The sequence below is a fragment of the Varanus komodoensis genome, unplaced genomic scaffold (genome assembly GCF_004798865.1).
Source record: "Varanus komodoensis strain SLA01 unplaced genomic scaffold, ASM479886v1 scaffold1, whole genome shotgun sequence".
NCBI lineage: Eukaryota > Metazoa > Chordata > Lepidosauria > Squamata > Varanidae > Varanus > Varanus komodoensis.
In genome coordinates this window covers 22,944,477-22,963,070 of record NW_025335268.1, presented here as the reverse complement: position 1 = coordinate 22,963,070, position 18,594 = coordinate 22,944,477, and the positions used below count along the sequence as shown (strand labels likewise).

The window sequence follows — 18,594 nt, the reverse complement described above, 5'->3', positions numbered from 1 at the left end:
GGAGGCACATGGGACGGGCAGTTGGGCAGGCAGCAGACATGGTGGCAACGCAGCAGTCAGGCATCAGGGAGCACTTGCTGAGAGGGAGGACAGAGAGTGCAGCCGCCGCCAATCAGCACCTTGTCTGCCGGCAACGCAGCCGTTGCTAGGTGAACAGGGCAGAGGAAAATGGAGGCTGGAGCCATCTTGCATCCAAGCTCGCTGGCCGAAACAGGAAAAGTCTTGTAACCAACTTCTCATGAAACGCAAGGCAATGTGGAAATATGGAAGCTTTAAAGCAAGGTGTTGGTTCGCTGTGGTGATTCATGGCAACATTCTGATTTCATTCTGATTCATGGCGACTTCTTTTATAACTTCTTTTATAGCTTTTATTTATTTTATATTGTTAATTTTAATTTTATATTGTTATTTTTGTATTTTATTGTATTTCATTGTGTTGTAAGCCGCCCCGAGGCTTCGGCAAGGGGCGGCATAGAAATGTTGTAATAAAATAAATAAATAAATAAAACATGCCATGTTTCACCACGCTTCCAGTATTCACACCTAATGACAGGCCATTCCCACCATGGCTTGTCATCATATGTGAACACAGCCATTGTGTATATGAGCAAAAGAAAAGAACAATTACAGTTCAGCTGAAAAAGCTTTGTATTAAAAACAGACATTTAACTTTACTTGATTCTTCCACCTGAGGCGCATGCATAGAAACAATTTGCTTATGCTACTTTAAACACAGCAAAAGTAATAATTTGTGTACATAAGCAGGGAGACTTTGGACAGTTGTATCTTGGCTGAAGAAGCTAAGGCTTGAAGACTTTGGTTGTGTACCATGTTGCTTCCCTTCTCCCTTCATGCAAGCCACAAATAAACTAATATATTCCTAATTAACCATAGTTTCCCATTGGGTTTTTTATGTGCACCACAAAGAAAGGAGCAAGAAAATATAGACACAGAGACTATTTCATACCTCATACTAGTTCATAACTCTTTCTGAAAAGGGTTTTTTAACTGTATGCATAGTGTCTAATTTCTAAGTATCTGGTTCAAGTTACATGCTATTGTCTGATTTCAGGAAGGGACTAAAAGTGAAATTGGTGGTATGGCAGCTGTTTCAGGTAAGTGAAGAAGTCTGAGTTACTTTAGAAGATGATCTGTAATTGTTAACATCATACTTAAGAAAGCTATTTTAAGGAATATTGGTAACAGTTTTTCAGAAATAAAGTGAGTGACTGGGTCAGGATAACCATTGTAAGTGAAGCTCTCAGGTTCTGAAGAAATGTTCATTTAATAACCTGCTTTTCAAGCTTACACTAACAGTTATAACTGAAATTGCTAGGGTTGGATTGTGTGTTTTCATTTCTCCTGGCTTTTTTAAAATCAAAGATAGTAACTAAAATTAATCAATCTTTCATACATAGACTAGGAGTCCCAAAGTGCTTCATGCACAAGTATTCACCAGATCTGGTTCCTTTATGGTCACCATGAGCTTGCATTGCAGTATAAACTCATCCATCTCCTCCAGACTTCAAATCCTGATTATTCATTCAAAGATAAAACAAAAATAGAGGAAGTTTAATTCAGAAGCTCTTCTTGTTATTATCAATGTGTGCCATTTTCAGTTCCAGTTAAGCCTCTGATAGTGCAAGCAAATCAGAAAATGAAGCCTGCTAAACATGTAACATGAGCACTCAGTCATGCGGAGCTTCATGCCAATGTGTGTCCTTTTAGAAGGCCCACTGTGGCAAGCCGTTGAGGAAGATATATTCCATGTGTTCTATGATATGATCTAACAAGCTGTTAATTTGAAAGAGAAATATGAACATGAATGTGATATCAATTATATTTTGTGCTAGAAATGAAACTTCCAGATACTCCTACCTTGGAAAATAAAGGAATACCATGCAGTGTATTAGAAAGTGGAGGCGGTGAACAAGCGGGGCGTCGGAACATTCCCATACTGGTCTCTGCTCATGCAGATGGTTGTATTTCCTTCTGGACTGTAACGGTAGGCTCTTCTGCATCATTGGGTCATGGTAGTAAAGGTTCAAAGGGTTTCAGATTGTTCAGTCAACCTTGGGAAATGTAATCCAAAAGGATTCTTTTTCCAACTTTTCTATGTCTTCCTCTTTCTCTTCTCTAAGGAAATTGTAAAGAGCCAATGCTTTCCCAGTACTAGTGCTAATGATGTGCAAACCAATCCTGGTGTAGTGTCATTAGCAAGTGATGGAAAAAGGAAAAAGGGGCAATTTGCTAATGGAATTCAAGGCATCCTGCACCACTGAAATGTGGTAGCAAATGACTATGCCTAGCAAGAACTAGTGCCATCGCACTACTGACGGTTTCTGCAGTGTCGTTGGTGCTAGCACTGTGACAACACTAGATGCTGCTCCAAACTTTTACCATTTATACTTCTTCAGCAAACAGGATTACGAAAGGAATGCAAAAGTTTGCAAAAGGAGAGCTGTTATTTAGAATTCATTATGGGTCTATTTTGAGTTAAAAGATGGGAGATACTTAGCCCACCAATACAACCACTGGGAAGAATCTCAGAATTTTTGTAGATCACAAGCTGAATATGAATCAACAATGTGATGTGGCTGCAAAAAGTGCTATTTTAGGCTGCATTAATAGAAGTATAACTTCCAAATCACGCGATGTACAAATTTTACCACTACTCAGCGCTGTTTGGGCCTGACCTTGAGTACTGCGCCCATTTCTAGGCATCCAGGTTTAAGAAAGATGAAAACTGGAAAAGGTTCAGAGGAGGGTAACAAAGATGATAACAGACTGGAAACAAAGTCTTCTGGGGAGAAACTGACAGAACTGGGCATGTTTAACCTGGGAAAGAGAGGATTCAGAGGGAATATGATAGAAGTCTTCAAGTACTTCAAAGCTTGTCAAACAGAGCAGGGCCAAGACCCTTTCTCAATCATTTGAGAGTGCAGCACACAGAATAAAGGGCTCATTTTACAGGAAGCCATGCTGAACATCAGGAAGAACTTCCTTATTGTGAGAGCAGTATGGCAATTACCCAGGAACCAATTACCTAGGGAGGATGTGAGCTTTCCCACAGTGGAGGCATTCAATATGCAGCCGAACAGCCATCAATATTAGGGCTGCTTCAGCTTGGAGTTCTGCACTGAGTACAGGGTAGGACCTAAAGGTAACAGCAGTTTATTTCCAAGTGTTTTCAGTTCCCTCTGGTGTTTGCTTAATATGGGATCTGCTGCAATATATCTCATTTCCACACCACCCTGGTAGTGTCAGAAGCCCTTGTCCACATAGTATTACTACAGCTTCCTGGAGAGGCACCGCTGGCATGGAAAAGGGCCAGGCTGCCAGCTCCTCCACATGAAGCAGGGCTTCTAACATGCAAACCTGTCTAAGGTGAATTTAATCACTATAAGTTTGAAGCTTTCATTTCTTCTGGATCTTGGATGACAACATAGTCATAGGGGAAACTGGGTGTAAAATAAAAGTTTTAGATCACTCATTGGAATGCAGAAGAATCTGTTCATCTAAAATTTGAGATGTGATGTTAATGTTACTCCAGCGGCTGAATATTTGTGGTGAGGCTATTGCTGAGTGTTGGAGTACAGATCCAGTTTTGCGTGCAGGCGCTCCCAGATCCAATTTGTGGCTTTTCATGTAGCAGGTTTTGGAAAGAACTGTACTTGAGATTTTGGAGAGTATGATTTTGATATAACTTGGGGCTTCCTTGTTCATATGATTAATTCAAAACCCCAATGTGCCCTGAACTTTTCAGTGCAGTAACAGAACTGCACAAATGAGGAAGCCAGTACATCTAAGTGATACATGAAATCCTTCAAAATCAGTAGGGTTTCTAACAGCAGAATCCTAGGCGTAGCTACTCAGAATTGCACACTCTAAAGGTCAATTGTATTTACCCCCAAGTAACTGTGAGTTACCTGTCAGTATGTCAGCACAACCCTAGGCCTTCTTACCAAGGATTCATCTTTATTTCCAAGCAAATGTGAAGATTACACAATAAGGCAAGGTACATCCTGGCAGTGAAATGAGTTAAGATTTAATTGCTTTTAAACATGAAAAGATGGTATAATAAAGGAGATCATTGTGACTCATCTAGTACCCCAAGCCTTGACTGTTAGGAAATTCTGCTTTGTTAAAAGAAAGTATGATTATGCTTTTTGTTTGTGAAGGGAGATCTACTGAAAGAAATTTTGCCTTTCACAAAACATCCTCCAATTCCTTTGACAGCCCTGTGCACTGACGTTTCTGCTAAGATGCTTTTTGCTGCTAATAATGGTAAGCAATCATTTCTCAGCCATGGTACCAGAACAATTTGTAAGGATTTTTGAAAAGAATTTTGAAAACAAACACTGAAAACTATCCAGCTCTTATTATTCATATCAGGCCAAATTACAGCTGAAACCACAAGGAACCTTTTGGTAAATAATTAGATTGGTTAGCTCAGAAGGAATAATAGAATATACTGATACGTAGTACAGCGGCTGGATTCAGGCAACATGGCAAGTCATGGTGTTTCTTTGCCATTGTTGTGATGTGAACCTAGTTATTATATTTCAGCATGGAAACTTGGTTCTTTAGAAATCATTTGAAGAAACAATGGTTTGTTCTACATTTTCCCCTGTACCACAACAGCTTGTCATGTTGTCTGAACTCAGGATCATGCTTTCTATGTTCCTGGTATGCCACTACCACAGACTGCTCTGGAAAGAGTAACAATCACAAGAGCCACTCTGGCCACCCAATCTCTATATCCTAAAAAGAAGCAGGGAACATAGGTATGGAGCAATGCATTTTGGGATTCAATTTCAGGCATGGTGGTTGATGGGATACATTCCAATAGCAGGAAGAGTGATCAGGGAAGATGTAAACCATCATGGCCTGGAAACTACTTGATGTCGGTCAGATAGATCATGGGTTTTTTTTAAAAAGCGCCATGGTAATCACATAAGGTTTCTGGTCATGTTGTATGAACCCAGCCAGTAACACCACAATTCCTCATAAGTCTTCTCAGAAGCAGGTTTGAATTCCATGGAACCAGTTTTAGGGATATGTGTATAGAATAGTAGTCTAAATTGCAGTGATTTTAATGTATAGTATTATGTTAGCATTACTTTTACTGTGACAGCCATTTAATGTTTTGAACCTGTTTGAGGGCCCTGCTGGCCAGATTATAAAAGCTTCATAAAAGTCAGGTAGTAAGAAATATATTCCTAATGAAAAGCATACGTGTATTGTGACCTTGTAACTGTGACCTTCAAAAGTTAAATTTGCTTGCCTGATTGATTACCCACCATTCAATGGGTTTCCATTTGTATGCAAAGACTCATAATTTATGAACTTGTCTCCCTATATAGGCTAAGAAGTGAACTTTAAAAACTTTCCCCTTTTGTTGTTTCTTGCCTTTTTGTCAAATTTGAACAAATCCAAAGTGTGGATTATGACCAAAAAGCTTTATATGGCTTGGAATCACGCTACCTTCTCTCCCATGAGCCTGCCCAGTTTTTAAGATCTAGAGAGGCCTTTCTTTCAAGAGGTGCCTTCAGAGATGCACTTAGTGACCACCCAAGGGATGCTTTTTTGGTGGCCAATCCCAGCCTCTGGAACTTCATCCCAAAGAAGTCTAGACATGCTTCCCCTCTGCTCTCCTTTTACCAGCAAGCAAAGGCCTCATTATTCCAGAAGGACTTTGACCTGTAAGTGTGTCTGTTGGGTTGGGTGCTGGTTTAAATTTTTTCCTAATTTTATTGATTTGGTTATTTTTAATATATCTGTTTTAATAAATTTTAATTGCCATTAAGTGCCAGATTTCAGCAAAATGGTAGGGTACAAAATAAATGAGCAAACATGGATCTAAGCACTAAAGAGATGTTCAGGAATGGATGCTCAGTGGTTGCAGCTACAGAAGGAGCCTTTTCTTGGATCTTCTGTAGCCAGAACAATCTAATTATAAAGCACCAACCATGAAAATAGCTCTCTGTGTCAATTCTGGCCCAATGCTTAATATTTAAATGAGAGCATTTCTCTTACAGAGGGGCATGTTATCCGATGGAATGTTGGGTCATTCTTAGAAGATCCACTAGATGCCAACAAGGTGAGAAACTGGAAAACAGTATTTTAAATCAGGTGGGTAGCTATGAAGAAGAGGGCTTTTCTGTGGTGGCACCCAAGACATGGAATGAACCTCCTAGAGAGGCTTGCCTGGCCCCAACGTTGTCCCAGATGGAGAACTTTTTGTTTTCCTGAGAATTTCCCTTTCATTCTGTTTTAAATGTTGGCTTATATTTTAAATATCTGTACTGCTGCTAGATCTTATGCTGGTTCCCACTTATATTTTGCACTATAGCCTTGATTCTTTAAATTGTATACAATATTTTATACAGTATTGCATGTTTAAATTATTTGTTAAGAACTGCCTGAAGAACTCTGGCTATTGGGTGGTATAAAATGTACTAAAATAATAAATTAACTGCTTATTTATATTTATTACATGGGAATTGCATTCACCTGTTATGTCACATATGCCATTTTAACAATGTTCTTTACTTTCTTGAATTCAAAATCAAAATTTCCATTTAAAATCCACAGTAAATGGATTTTATCCAAGATAAAGAATAGTGAAGGCCTAATATAGTTCACAAAGTGTGCTCAGAGTTTTCTGTGAAATGGGTCTAAATTGTCCTACATCCAGATGATTTATATTTCACAGTTAGAACAACTACATTTTCTTTTACTGTTGCATTTAGGCATGGTCCTTGTTTTATAAAGACATTGGATCAATATGAGATTGTCACCAGCTCCTAGGAAAGAGTCCTCTCAATCCAAGCTCCAGAATCGATTTCTCTGGAGTTACTTATTTTGGGGAGTGGGGGGTGGATTTGTTCTGGGCTTTCAGGCTTCTGGTAAAAATGCCAGCCATCCTTCAAAATCTCTGCCTGCCGCTGCTTCTTTTCTAAGACCAGTGCAGCTGATTCAGTCCTTTCATATCAATGAGCCCTGACAGTTATACTGAAGAACTCCCAGCCTGAGATTTCTCAGTGGAAAGTAAGCTGTAAATTGCTTCCTTTATTCCTTTACCCCCTTTTCTCTCCTCTTGCACAAATTGCCAGGGTTTTTTTTTAAGAGAGAGAACCTGTGCAACACAGTTATTGATACTAGTAAAGCCACCATAGAATGATGTCTTGTTTTGCTGAAGCTTAAAAATCTATCATGTCAGAGGTGCATGTTCAAAGCTGGTCTTAGCATATATTACAAAATTTATAAAGTGTGTTAAGCTGGAAGATGAGAAACTTCGTCATTGAAGCATGCTTGTGTCGGGACAGGTCAGCTAAATCAAAAGCCAGCTCTCCCTACAAAACAATCCATTCTGTGATGGCATTGAGTCAACATAAATAAAATGTGGGAGGGGTGGTCAAAGCTCTGGCAGAAGCAAGACTGTTTCCCTCTGCTTCTTCGTTGAAAGAGCAAAGGGCTGTCCAGCTTGGCTTGGCCACATGGGAAGCCCTGCCCCTTCTGAGAAAGGGTGGCTTTGCATCTCTGGCCCTGGTCTGAAACCTTTTTATTTTCCCAATGTTTTAAGACCTGACTGTTTTCACTGGGATTTTATTATTAGTGGAATTTTAGGACACTGTGTTTTAAATTTTTTACATTTGGTAAGGGGGATCTAGAAAAGTTCTAACTTAAATAAATAAATAAAGCACTGTAGCCATTCTCTGTGGCTGTGCCTAAAGCTACAAGGACCTGGTGTCTTTTGCGGACTTGGAGGCTTTGATTTGAAGCCAGGAAGCAGCAGCCAAGAGTGGCACTTGAACTCCACTGCCCTGCTGCTTTCCCTCTTAAACATCACCGTCTGGCTGCTTTCCTGCAGTAGGGCTCTGGATGTGGGAGGGAAAACAGCTGGTTGCAAAGATAAAGTTCTTCCCATTTTTCCACTCCAAACTCTTAGCTTTGCCACTCAGAAGTTGTAATTTGGAGACCAAGTTCTCAAGTCTCAGTTTCTGCAAAAGATTTATTTCCAGCCCAGGGAACTGAACCAATCTTTATTTTGGACATACTGCTTTTTATTTGGAACGTTTCCTTATCTCTTTCAAACAACAATTCCAGGGCAGCTCACAGTGTGTAGTGCGGGCAAGATTTCCTCATCTACCAAGTGAGCACACGTCCTTTAGTTTCTTCACTGTGTTGGGCTGATTCTCTACAGTTCTGCCTGGCCTCTGCCTGAGGCACAAATTGTGTGGATATAAAAGTTTCCTTGAACCCACCAAAGAATTGCCTGCATTCTTCTTTTTCTGCAGCATGTAAAGCAACATATCTGCTGGAAAGCCCATTCTGCCAAAATAGTGAACCTGTTCTATGATGATGAAAAAGGCCTAGTGGTGACAGCTTCTACGGATAGTTCTGCCAGGTTAGTTCCAGTCAGTTGCAGGCCTTGACCTGGGGTTTGGCCTACTGTGTGCATCATTTCACAAACCCCTCCCGTGTGTCACCCTGTCATAGTTTGCATGCCCATGTACGCCCCCTCCATGTTGGCTGAGAAGCAACATGGAAAATGCAGACACGGCCAGCTGTAGGGTTGAAGATGTGGGTGGCGGTGCTTTGAATCCAGAGATTATTCTTAGCTGCCTTGAGCACATTTTTGTGGAAGAAAAGCAGGATATAAAGCAAGCAAATGCCACAAGCAAAATAGCCATACGCCCTGGCTCTTAGTATATCATGTTAAAAGGTACTTGCTTCAAAGAATTAGAATACTTTGATGTATTTGGTTAGCATTCTTCAGGACATACTTAGAAGGTTTCCCAACCAACTTTGTTTCTGATTAAAAGTGGATGCATGTTTAATATTTCTCTCTTGGGTTCCTTTCACACCTAGGCTCTGGTATTCACCTAATGGACATTACTTTGGTTATTTTGGTCAACGCAGATTGTTTGAAATTTCTGAATCCACTGATATAATTTTGCCATGTGATGTAAATGAAATTCCCTTCACAATAAAAGATGACAGCAAATATATGGAGAAAAAGCAGAAATTTGAATATCCTCTGGTCCTTGACAGGGAGAGGTGAGGCAGAGCATGTATTCTGTGTTACAATGCAAGTTTGTTGTTCCCATGACATGGAAAGGATTGAAAAGGATTGTTTTTCAAGTCAGGGAAGTCACGTGAACATGGTCTTATTCGTGTTGAAGTGCAGGCTGCACAGATAGATTTCACTCCGTCTTCTGATGATATTCGGACAGGTCGTGACCCAGCCCATCAGTGCTCCAACAGTAGTTGTGAGGGGTATTAGAAAAGATAGGGGGCTCGTCCTGCCTGTAACACCCCTCACAACTACTATTTCAGAAGGCTATGAGGACATAATTTGGCTAAAATCGAAGGGGATCCAGTGCAGAGCTTGGGGCGGGGAGTTAAGTAAGACCCTTTTCTGCCTTTCCCCCCATAACTGAAGTGCTGCAATCTTTGTTGACCCTCCTTGTTCTGTTTGTGTCCCACAGTGCTTTTGCTATCCTTCATTAAGTGTGTTTTTATTCATATTTAGACAGAAAAGGGCCCACAACTCCCAGCGTGCCTTGTCATTGCCAGCTACAACTTTTTTCAGTCTAAACATGCCTAGGACTGTACCTTTATTGCTCCATCATGCAAACAATGTTTTGCTCAGATCGACCGGACCACTTTCCCCCTGCCCCAGTTTTCCCTTTGCGAGCTACATTTTGTAGTGAGTGAATTTGTCCCAGCAAAGTTTGATGACCCTCTTCCACTACTTCAAAAGTTGGGGAAATGGCCTCAAAGTGGCAAATGCAGCTCAATGTAAGCCAATCTAATGGAATGTATTTATTTAAAATATTTATAAGCAGTCCTTTACGACGTCTCAGGATGGCTTACAACATTAAAACCAACAAGTGATAAAAACAATCAATAAGACAGTACAATAAATAGAATAAAAATAATCAGTAAAATACGATCCAAAAAAAAGCGACTGTTAACTTATAACATTACTGATTTTTAAAATGACGATTGAATAAAAAGGTTTTCACCTGGCTCCGATAAGAATATAAGCCTTTTGCAACTTCAGGTATAAGCTGAGATCTGAGCTAGCAGGCCAACCAAATCATGTTGGGCATAATTAGGAGAATTGAAAATAAAACTGCCAGTATGTTATTGCCCTTACACAAATTTTTGGTGCAACCACACATAGGGTAATTTTTATAGTTCTGGTCACCACATTTAAAAATGGATATTGTAGAGTTAGAAAAAGTGTATAAAAGCAACCCAAAAGATCAAGGGTCTGGAGCAATTCACCTATGAGGAAAGGTTATAACCTTTGAGATTGTCTGGCTTAGAATAAAGTCAGGTAACAGGGGCCAAGATAGAGGTACATGGAATTAACTACGTATGGTGTGGAGAAGGTAGAGAGGCAGACATTTTTCTCCTTTTCTCATAACACTAGTAAACAGAGTCACCCCTTGAAGCCACTTGCTGGAAGATTCAGGAGAGAAAAAAGGAAGCATTTCTTTATATGGTGCATATTTAAATGACAGAATTCGCTTCGGCTACATGCAGTGATGGCCACTGCTTTGCAACAGCTTTAAAAGGGGGTTGGATGAAATCATGGAGGATAAGGCTACCAGTGGCTACTAGCCCTGCTGGCTCTACGCTGCCTTTGGGATCAGAGGCGATATGTGCAGTTGCTGTGGAACAGGGGTGGGAGGGTGCTGTTACAGGGCAGGTCTTGCTTGTACAGCTGGGTGACCACTGTGTGAGCAGAATGCTGGGCTAGGTGGCACCTTGGTCTTATGCTCTCCTTACACTGGGGAATAGACATGCTTCTCTGCACCTTTACTCCAAGATAAGACCCACTGTGTCCTGTGAGTCTTACTTTCTAGTAATTTCTGAGTAGACTTGGATTGGATGCACTGATCTATTGGCAAAGCTGCAGTACTTTCAGCCCTTTTTATTCTTGATTGCATTGCTGGAATTGAAATGCTATTTTATTCATAGCTCACATCAAGACATTTTACATCTATTTTCTTTTACAAAGATAACAACCCCCTCCATCTTTTTACAGGTGGAAGACTTTAACCAAAAGCTCTTTAGCTTTGAAAAAGCCTGGTCCATTTGAAGTTGATCAGGATTTCAAATTTTTCAAAGCCCTGGCTTCACCTAAGGTATTAAGATTCCGTTGTTACTTTATAACTGCTTTTCTGAATTGTACTGATAGAATACCAAAAATAAGAGCATTCCACACGAGATAGTGTGTTTTTCATTTTCCATATTTGTAATTTCAAAGCAAAGACAAATGAGCTAATGTATGTGCAATTTAAAAATCTCTGCTTTCTGTTCTGCATTTTTAATATCCACATATGCACAAAATAGCAACACCCATGTTACTGGCACATGGAAATACATGTTTTCAGCCTATTTTATTGTACAGTGGAAATACAGTGCTCCAAAGCCGTATGTATACACAAGACTGTCTACAGATTTGTTCTTGGTTTTGCTTTAACATGGATCTAAACTTCTGAGAATCCATATTACAGGCCACTCTGCATATGGAATATGCTAGAACAGCTTCTGTTTGCCTCCTTATTCTCACTCTGGATGTAACATGCAGAGTGCATTATTACCTGGCTCTATGCAATTACCTGGGCGGGGGGAGGGGGGGGGCTTGCAGCCTAAAACTGAAATAACTTTAGAAATGACTTATTTAATGATCCAAGTATAAACTCTGTGTTTTGGCACACCAATATAAAACGTTTTTCCACCTAACGTGTTAATTTTAACCTTTTTTGGATAATTAAAAAATCATCTTGGTTAAATGAATGAATGATTAGTTAAAATGAATAGTTATCAACAAAATTAGTGGCAGATTGTTGCTAATACCCTATTGAATGCTACAAGCAGAGTTATAGATCCTTTAAACAGGGTATCAGGCAAGATTCTTCATCCATGGTGTATTCATGTTGATGAAGTTCTCCCCTGCCTTCCCCAGATGTTGTGACTTTTATTACCTGATCTGCCAAAACGAAAGGGCTACGTGTGGAACATACTGGAAGTCTGAACTTGCCTTCTTGTTCCTGGTCTTAATGAAAAGTGTGTAGGAGCGATTGTAATCCCTGCAGCTCCCTCTCAGTGGCCATGCTTCACCTAGAGCTGAGGCTCCCAAGCCTTCCATGCAAAAGATGTGCAAAGCAGATGTGTCATGGAAGAGCCTGCTCACAGAGGTGCATTGTTCAGGGCAGCGAAGGCTTCCTGAGAGACCTTCAGGCACTGGCTGGCCTTTCCCTCTCAGCCTCCAGCCTCACAAGCAAGGGCATGGGCTGGACATTGCATCGGCTTGGGCATCTCTTCATGTGGTTGGGGAGCCAGATAAAATAACGCCCGTGACTCCTGTCCAGTGGAGAATGCACTCAACCAGGTTCAACCAAATAGTGCTTGGCTTCAGATGTTGTCACTACGCATAGAAAGACAGGGAATGGAATTGGAGGGGCAGTGCACATGGGAAAGAAAGGGAAGCAGCATCCCGCTGTGCCCTTCCTGTCCTGACTTGGCTTGATGTCCAAGCCAAACGGGAGGAGGCAATTCCAATGTGACACACAGAGGGGACATGACCAGGTAAGCACTGTCCAGTCCAGGAGAGCAGGGTCACCACAAGGGAATACCCATTGGGAGGCCTTGTCATGGCAAGGGACTGAGGCTGTTCAAAGGCTGGCAGGCCCAGAGCTCACAGTTTCAGCTTTGATCAGATGCTAGTCTCAGCCCTGAAAGGATCCACAGGTAGCCTCATTCTCCTGCATAGCCAAGGGACAGGAGAAGCTGTGGAAATGGGGATCCGAGGAACCTGAAGTTGAGAGGAGAGCTGTGTCTTCAGGCCTACAAGGTCTGTGAGGGGTTTCCCTGAATTGGAGTGACCCCTGATGCATAGACTCCAAGTCCTCCTTTGGGTGCCAAGAGCCCACAAATTAGGAAAATTACATTTTCAGCCCTCAAATTGACACCTGAAGGAGGCTTTTTCAGGAAGGGATGACAAATGCGAGATATAAGGCAAACTAGTCACATAGCAGCTCTGCATGAAGACTTTCATAACCTTACTTTGGCAGTATGTGAAAAAGACTTAGTCACCTTTTTCTGACATGCAAAGACAATTGTCTCTCCTTAGAGAACAGTGTTTATTCAAGGAGCTACCACAGGCATTCTCCATCTTGCAAAGTTGTGGGTATAATTTGTGTTTGTGTGTGTTCATCCAGACAAAATGGAATTTTTGAAAGTGTTTTTTCTGAAAAAGATTTGATGGTGTGCTTTATTAACAGCTTTAAAAAATCAATAAAGGCTGTTTTCCTGTGGCTTCCATGTCATGTAAAGCTTTTTCAGTTACAGCATTCAAGATATTTAATATGGAAAAATGCTGTTCAATCCGATTCACATGATTTCCTGAAGTTACCTGTTTATGATAGCTCTCTACCTTACTCTTCCCCAGAATCCAGAAGACCTTGACTGAAGGCTAAACCATTTCAGTGCTGCTGGTCTACTAAACCAAATGGTACCCTGAGAAAACTTCGGAGTGTCTTGTTTATGTACCTGCCATTCCACTAAAAATGCCTCAGGCACCTAACAACCCCCACCCCCCAAAAAAAACCTAGTAAAAGAACAAGGAAATATAACAAACAGTATAAAACAATCTAAAATAAAATAGCATATAAAATAGCAAGTAGTTAATTAAAAATCATGTTAAGATGAAGAAGAGTAGAGACAACAAATTATCTTTACAGGCCAACCATCCATATAAATAAAAAAAGGCTTTTTGGCAGGATTTTGGAAGGTCAATAGTGGACCGAGAGTTCAGTGGCAGGCTTGTACAGGTCCAGAAAGAGAGAGACTATCTAATGAGGACTGGTTAGTCAAAGTCAAATAGTCACAGTTCAGAGACAACAGGAAGCAAAAAGAAGGAGGACTTTGTCTTGAGTGGGTGAGCTTTTGGGTTCTCTATTTCCATAATTCTAAATGTTGCCGTAAGAGCTAGCAGTCCACTGTCAGGACCATTGATTCAAATACATCATTAAGCACAATGATTATTGAATGGTAAGTAATTTTGCACTTTTAAAATAGTCCTCGGGAATGGAGGTTTGGAAGACTATAAAAAAGCTGTTTTTCCATTTGTAGAGGCAAATAACCACAAAGAGATCAATATTGGCTGTACTGTAAAGTGTTGCATTACCAATAGATTATTGTGCTAAATACTGCACACTGGGGAAGAAGTAATTTGTTTTTCTGGAATTGAAGCTATATTGATTATACTGTTTCTGTTTTATAGATTAACCAACACCCTCTGGAAAGCTTCAAATCTGGAAACAAAGATATTGGTGTTGTATTTGGGTCTATACCTATATACAGGGTGAGTGTTTAGCTTAATGGAAGTTTCATAAAGAAACATTAAAATTAAGCAACTTTGAAAATTACTTTCAGGTTGTGAATGACTACCATTTACATCACAGTTCTGATTTCTTTTTTGTTTTTTGCTCAGTTTGGATTACTGCAATTATACAGATCACCCTGCCCAGCCCTGCCCAGCTCCATGCACTTTCTAATATATCAACTGTGTGACATTCATTTCAGCTCACCTGTCATGGCTAGTGACATTTGATACTCATGACTAATCATGACTAAGGCATTGAGCCTTAAATGTGGGCTCTAAGCCCACATGCATTCACACTACGCAATACCAGAGTAGCTACTCTCCCTTTGCATGAGATATTAGGTTAAATTTACACCACAAGCTATTCAGATTTTCTCCACAGTAAATCCCATTGGACTCTATAGGTGTATGCCCAGGAAGGTACATAATATCCCAGCCTTAGGCTATTATTGTATACATAATAAAGTAGGAACAGGCTCCACTGAACTTGTGAATAGGCATGTACTGAATTGTACCATCCGTGGTAGATTTCATCTTGGGTGTACCTACCATTCCTTAGCTCAGTCCTGCTCAACCACATGATCACCACATGTTTTGTACTGAATCGCCCAATATGGGTGGAGATCATTTATTGGATTTTGACAAATTGGTAGGAAACTGTGAGGCACTTGGGTATATCCAAAGGCTTGCCAGGAGGAGGGCCATGGCCACTGGGCTGACAAGGATGAAAGTTGTGAGTCAACACATCTGGAAGGTGGTAGGTTGGGGAAGGCTGCCCTAGCTTGCCACCACTGAGGAGACCCAACGTTGTGTTGCACCCAAACCTATGCTGTGTTCTTCTCTCACCTCCATGTTTGTTGTTGCCAATCCCATCCTCAGAAGACTTGATTGTACCATCACAGAATCTTTCCTCATTATTCTTTTGGTGACTGAACTGTGACTAAGGAAGTCGCTGGTTCTGACCTTGCCTCTGAACTAAATTGGGGGTGCAAAACTTCAGGCACAGCGCTGACATGCAGCCCTCAGATTTCTCCAGATGTCCATTGCTAATCATTTGGTGGTTTCCCAACTTTAATGCATTTCTTTCTTCATTCTAAAGGGCAGGTGCATCTCTTCTAAGTCTTAGCTACTGGCACTAAGATTATTTAAAAATAATAAATGTTATTTTTATTTTTTAATGGCCTACCTTATTTGCCTTTGGGCCAGCCCAAATCTGGAATTTGGTTACCAAGAGTTTCTATGAAATGGAATGTAGTTCTTGGGCTGAAAGAAGTTCTTTAGCCCTGAACTAAGACATTTTATGGGAAGCTACAACTCTCAGCCTTCAACCTGTAGTAGCACTAGCAGGGCTACTAGTTAGGAGTAAGGTGGTGGTGGTGATGGTGATATGATGTGCACTGGCTTGGATCCAGAGCAGTTCTCCCATTAACAAAAGGGGTTGCAGTCCAGAAGGGGTTCCTGCTCCTGTAAAAGGGAGGGAAGGGAGTTTCATCAAATCCCCCTTGTAGCCTCCTGGGTTGCCACCCAAGCTGATCTGTGGGTTCTCCAACTCTGGAGATTTGGGTGGGAATTGGATACTGGAGAAAATCTCCATATACCTCCCACAAGATTTATGGATCTACCTGTATAGATTTGCTGTAAATATTGTTAAAATACTTTATCTGAACTATACTGAGCATGGAAAAGTGATGGTTATGCTATTATCATCATCATTTATGGTCGCCTTTTTCTACCTTCCCTAACCCTGGCCCTGTCATGACTCCACTCTCTGGACCTGTCTTCCTTTCAGTCAAAAATTCCCCTATTTGTGATGCTACCATTCTTCTTTCTTCCCTGCTGAAGTCAGGCAAAGACAAAAGGTATTCTGGTGCTCTTCTGGGGGTTGGTTCCCATTCAGGTGAAGCATGTGGGATTGTCCTGAGAGATGTTTCACGTACCAACATCCTAATGTTGAATGTGACAGAGACGTATGCCAGTTATGGGCAAACAGAGGGGTTTTCAGGAACCATGAACTGATGATCTAGCTGAGGCCCTGCATCTGCACTACATCGGTACATGTGCTGACTAGGATGGACGCTGCTGCCCCATTCTGGAGCCTGAGCCTAGTTTGCCAGAGTCGTAACCCTATGGGTTCCCAGATGCTTCACAGAGGTACTGCCATAAAGCCTTAAATCCATTCTTCACTGACACTGGAGACTGTTATCAACTGGACTGCAAGGATGTCAAGAAACTGATAATTCTCCTCCAGGCAATTTGGGACATCTGACAGCCTTCTGTTTTCATTATACTGGCTTGAGGAATATTGTGTCACGCTTTCTGTCGGAGAAGCCATAAACCTTTCAAGGTTTTTGATTATGTTACTCCCCACTGTACAGTTACAAATCAGTAATATCTCAGTTAGCATCATGGGGAGTTTAAAAGGAGTGTAAATGGAAACAGGAACATGCTTTATCTGTTCTAGGTAGTTATCCGAGTGGGAAATGGCATTGTTATAATAGCAGTTTCTTGTTCATATTAACTTGGAAACCATAAAATGTAGGTTTTCTCATTAAAAATAAATCTGATGCATTTCATATCGTTACACTCATGCCCCTTCTCTGAGCAGTAAGAGGTTTTATAGTGCAAGCATGTATCTCGGGCTGATTCCCTTTAGAAGGAAATCATTTGAATTAAGTCACTGGGGATTTATTCGTGTTTTGTGATATTTGTCCTTATTTACAAATATGCAGGCTGAACATAAGTGGAACCACAGCTTAAACACCCCAACAGACATTCCAAGTCCTCAACTCCCCTATCAAATCTCCAGGGAAACAGATAGCATCCTAAGAAGCATACAGAGCCCAAGCTCAGCTCTCCCTGCATGTTTCTGCACAATCACCACAGCATGGGGTCTGGTGCATGCAGGTGGCCATTTGCAATATTCAGTATCTGACCAGGGGCTGACCTGGTTTGTTGTGTTGTCCAAACATCAGCAACTAGGGAAGTGGGAATGTGGTCTGAGGGTTGAGACAGCCCTCTTAGATAAATAAGCCATGGTGGATTGTCACATTGAGGGGAGGGGGGAACCAGTCCCCAGCTCTTTCTCTGTGTCTGGTGCCATACTACAGACTCTCTTCACATACGGATACCTGGATTCATCCTTAGCTGGTGAATGAAAAGGCGGGGGGGGAGGTCTGTCCCCTTCCCTAATGGGTGTTTGCCATTCAGAACAGTTCCAGAACCAAGAACATTCTGTATCCAGAAGCAACTATATAACAATTCTAATTCCCATGGCAACACATCATCTCTAGTTTATGTAACAGAAGACCTGACAAGCAAGGCTGACCAGTTAAAGACATCCTTCTCCCCTTTATTAGTTTCTTCTTTGATTTTATAACACTACTACACATTTGGCTTGAAATATAACCAAGCAGATTTTGAAGCCAGTAATTTTAATATGACAATTTAGCATTTCACTGAAGATCTGGCACAGGAGTTTTTAACCATTTAAATAGGTCGACATTTTGTAAAATTAAAATCAGGCAGAAAAATAGATAGGAGGCTAACCTTGTCATGCTTTGCAATATCTCAGCCCCTGCCCAAACATCCTACTTCATGCCTGGAAGATGACAAGATGGGGCCTGCTGCCCAGGCCCATGCATAAAAGGCACCCAGACTAGCAGTACTTTGACACCGGCAAGAGGACGACCTCCTCCACTGCACCTGGGGCAGGCTGGGCCATGCACAGTGCAGGCATCTCTGACCTTAGGTGCCCCACAGTTGGTCCCTTCCGCAACAGAGGCTTCTGTCTGCCCATAGGGTCAGCCCTGCTGTTGTCTGGGGCTTTCCTGTAACCAGCAGCCTTCCCACAAGCAAAGCATTATGTGAACTTAATGGGCACATGCAAAGGCTCCACTGGATAAAATCTCTGCTGTTTTAGAGGAAACGATTCTGTTGAGCAAACTGCGCCACACTGCAGACAATTCCCATTCTGTATTTCAAATCTTCATTAATGGGGATTTGCTCACACAAATGTGGAAATACTCTATATTAAATGAAGAGCTGTTAGTGTAGCATGTGACTCCTTTTCCCTGGATTGAGAATGCTGCTGGAGCTGAATTAGGAAAAAAGTTTTATTTGAATGAAAATAAGCATGTTTTTATACCTTCTGTGAAGCTGGCATAGTCTGTTTGGAAGTACCA

The 18,594-nt window shown here is 41.2% G+C and overlaps 1 protein-coding gene across 1 annotated transcript in view; it reads left to right on the top strand.

Annotated features, from left to right (window-relative positions):
* The window catches only part of WDR64 (WD repeat domain 64), a 92,726-nt gene that overhangs the window by 69,362 nt on the left and 4,770 nt on the right, over positions 1-18,594 (top strand). The window contains exons 19-26 of the mRNA XM_044451205.1: positions 1,073-1,115; positions 1,854-2,005; positions 4,182-4,287; positions 6,042-6,103; positions 8,304-8,413; positions 8,878-9,066; positions 11,069-11,168; positions 14,312-14,392. Coding sequence (XP_044307140.1) covers positions 1,073-1,115; positions 1,854-2,005; positions 4,182-4,287; positions 6,042-6,103; positions 8,304-8,413; positions 8,878-9,066; positions 11,069-11,168; positions 14,312-14,392 — 843 coding nt within the window. The remainder of the gene's footprint in view (positions 1-1,072; positions 1,116-1,853; positions 2,006-4,181; positions 4,288-6,041; positions 6,104-8,303; positions 8,414-8,877; positions 9,067-11,068; positions 11,169-14,311; positions 14,393-18,594) is intronic.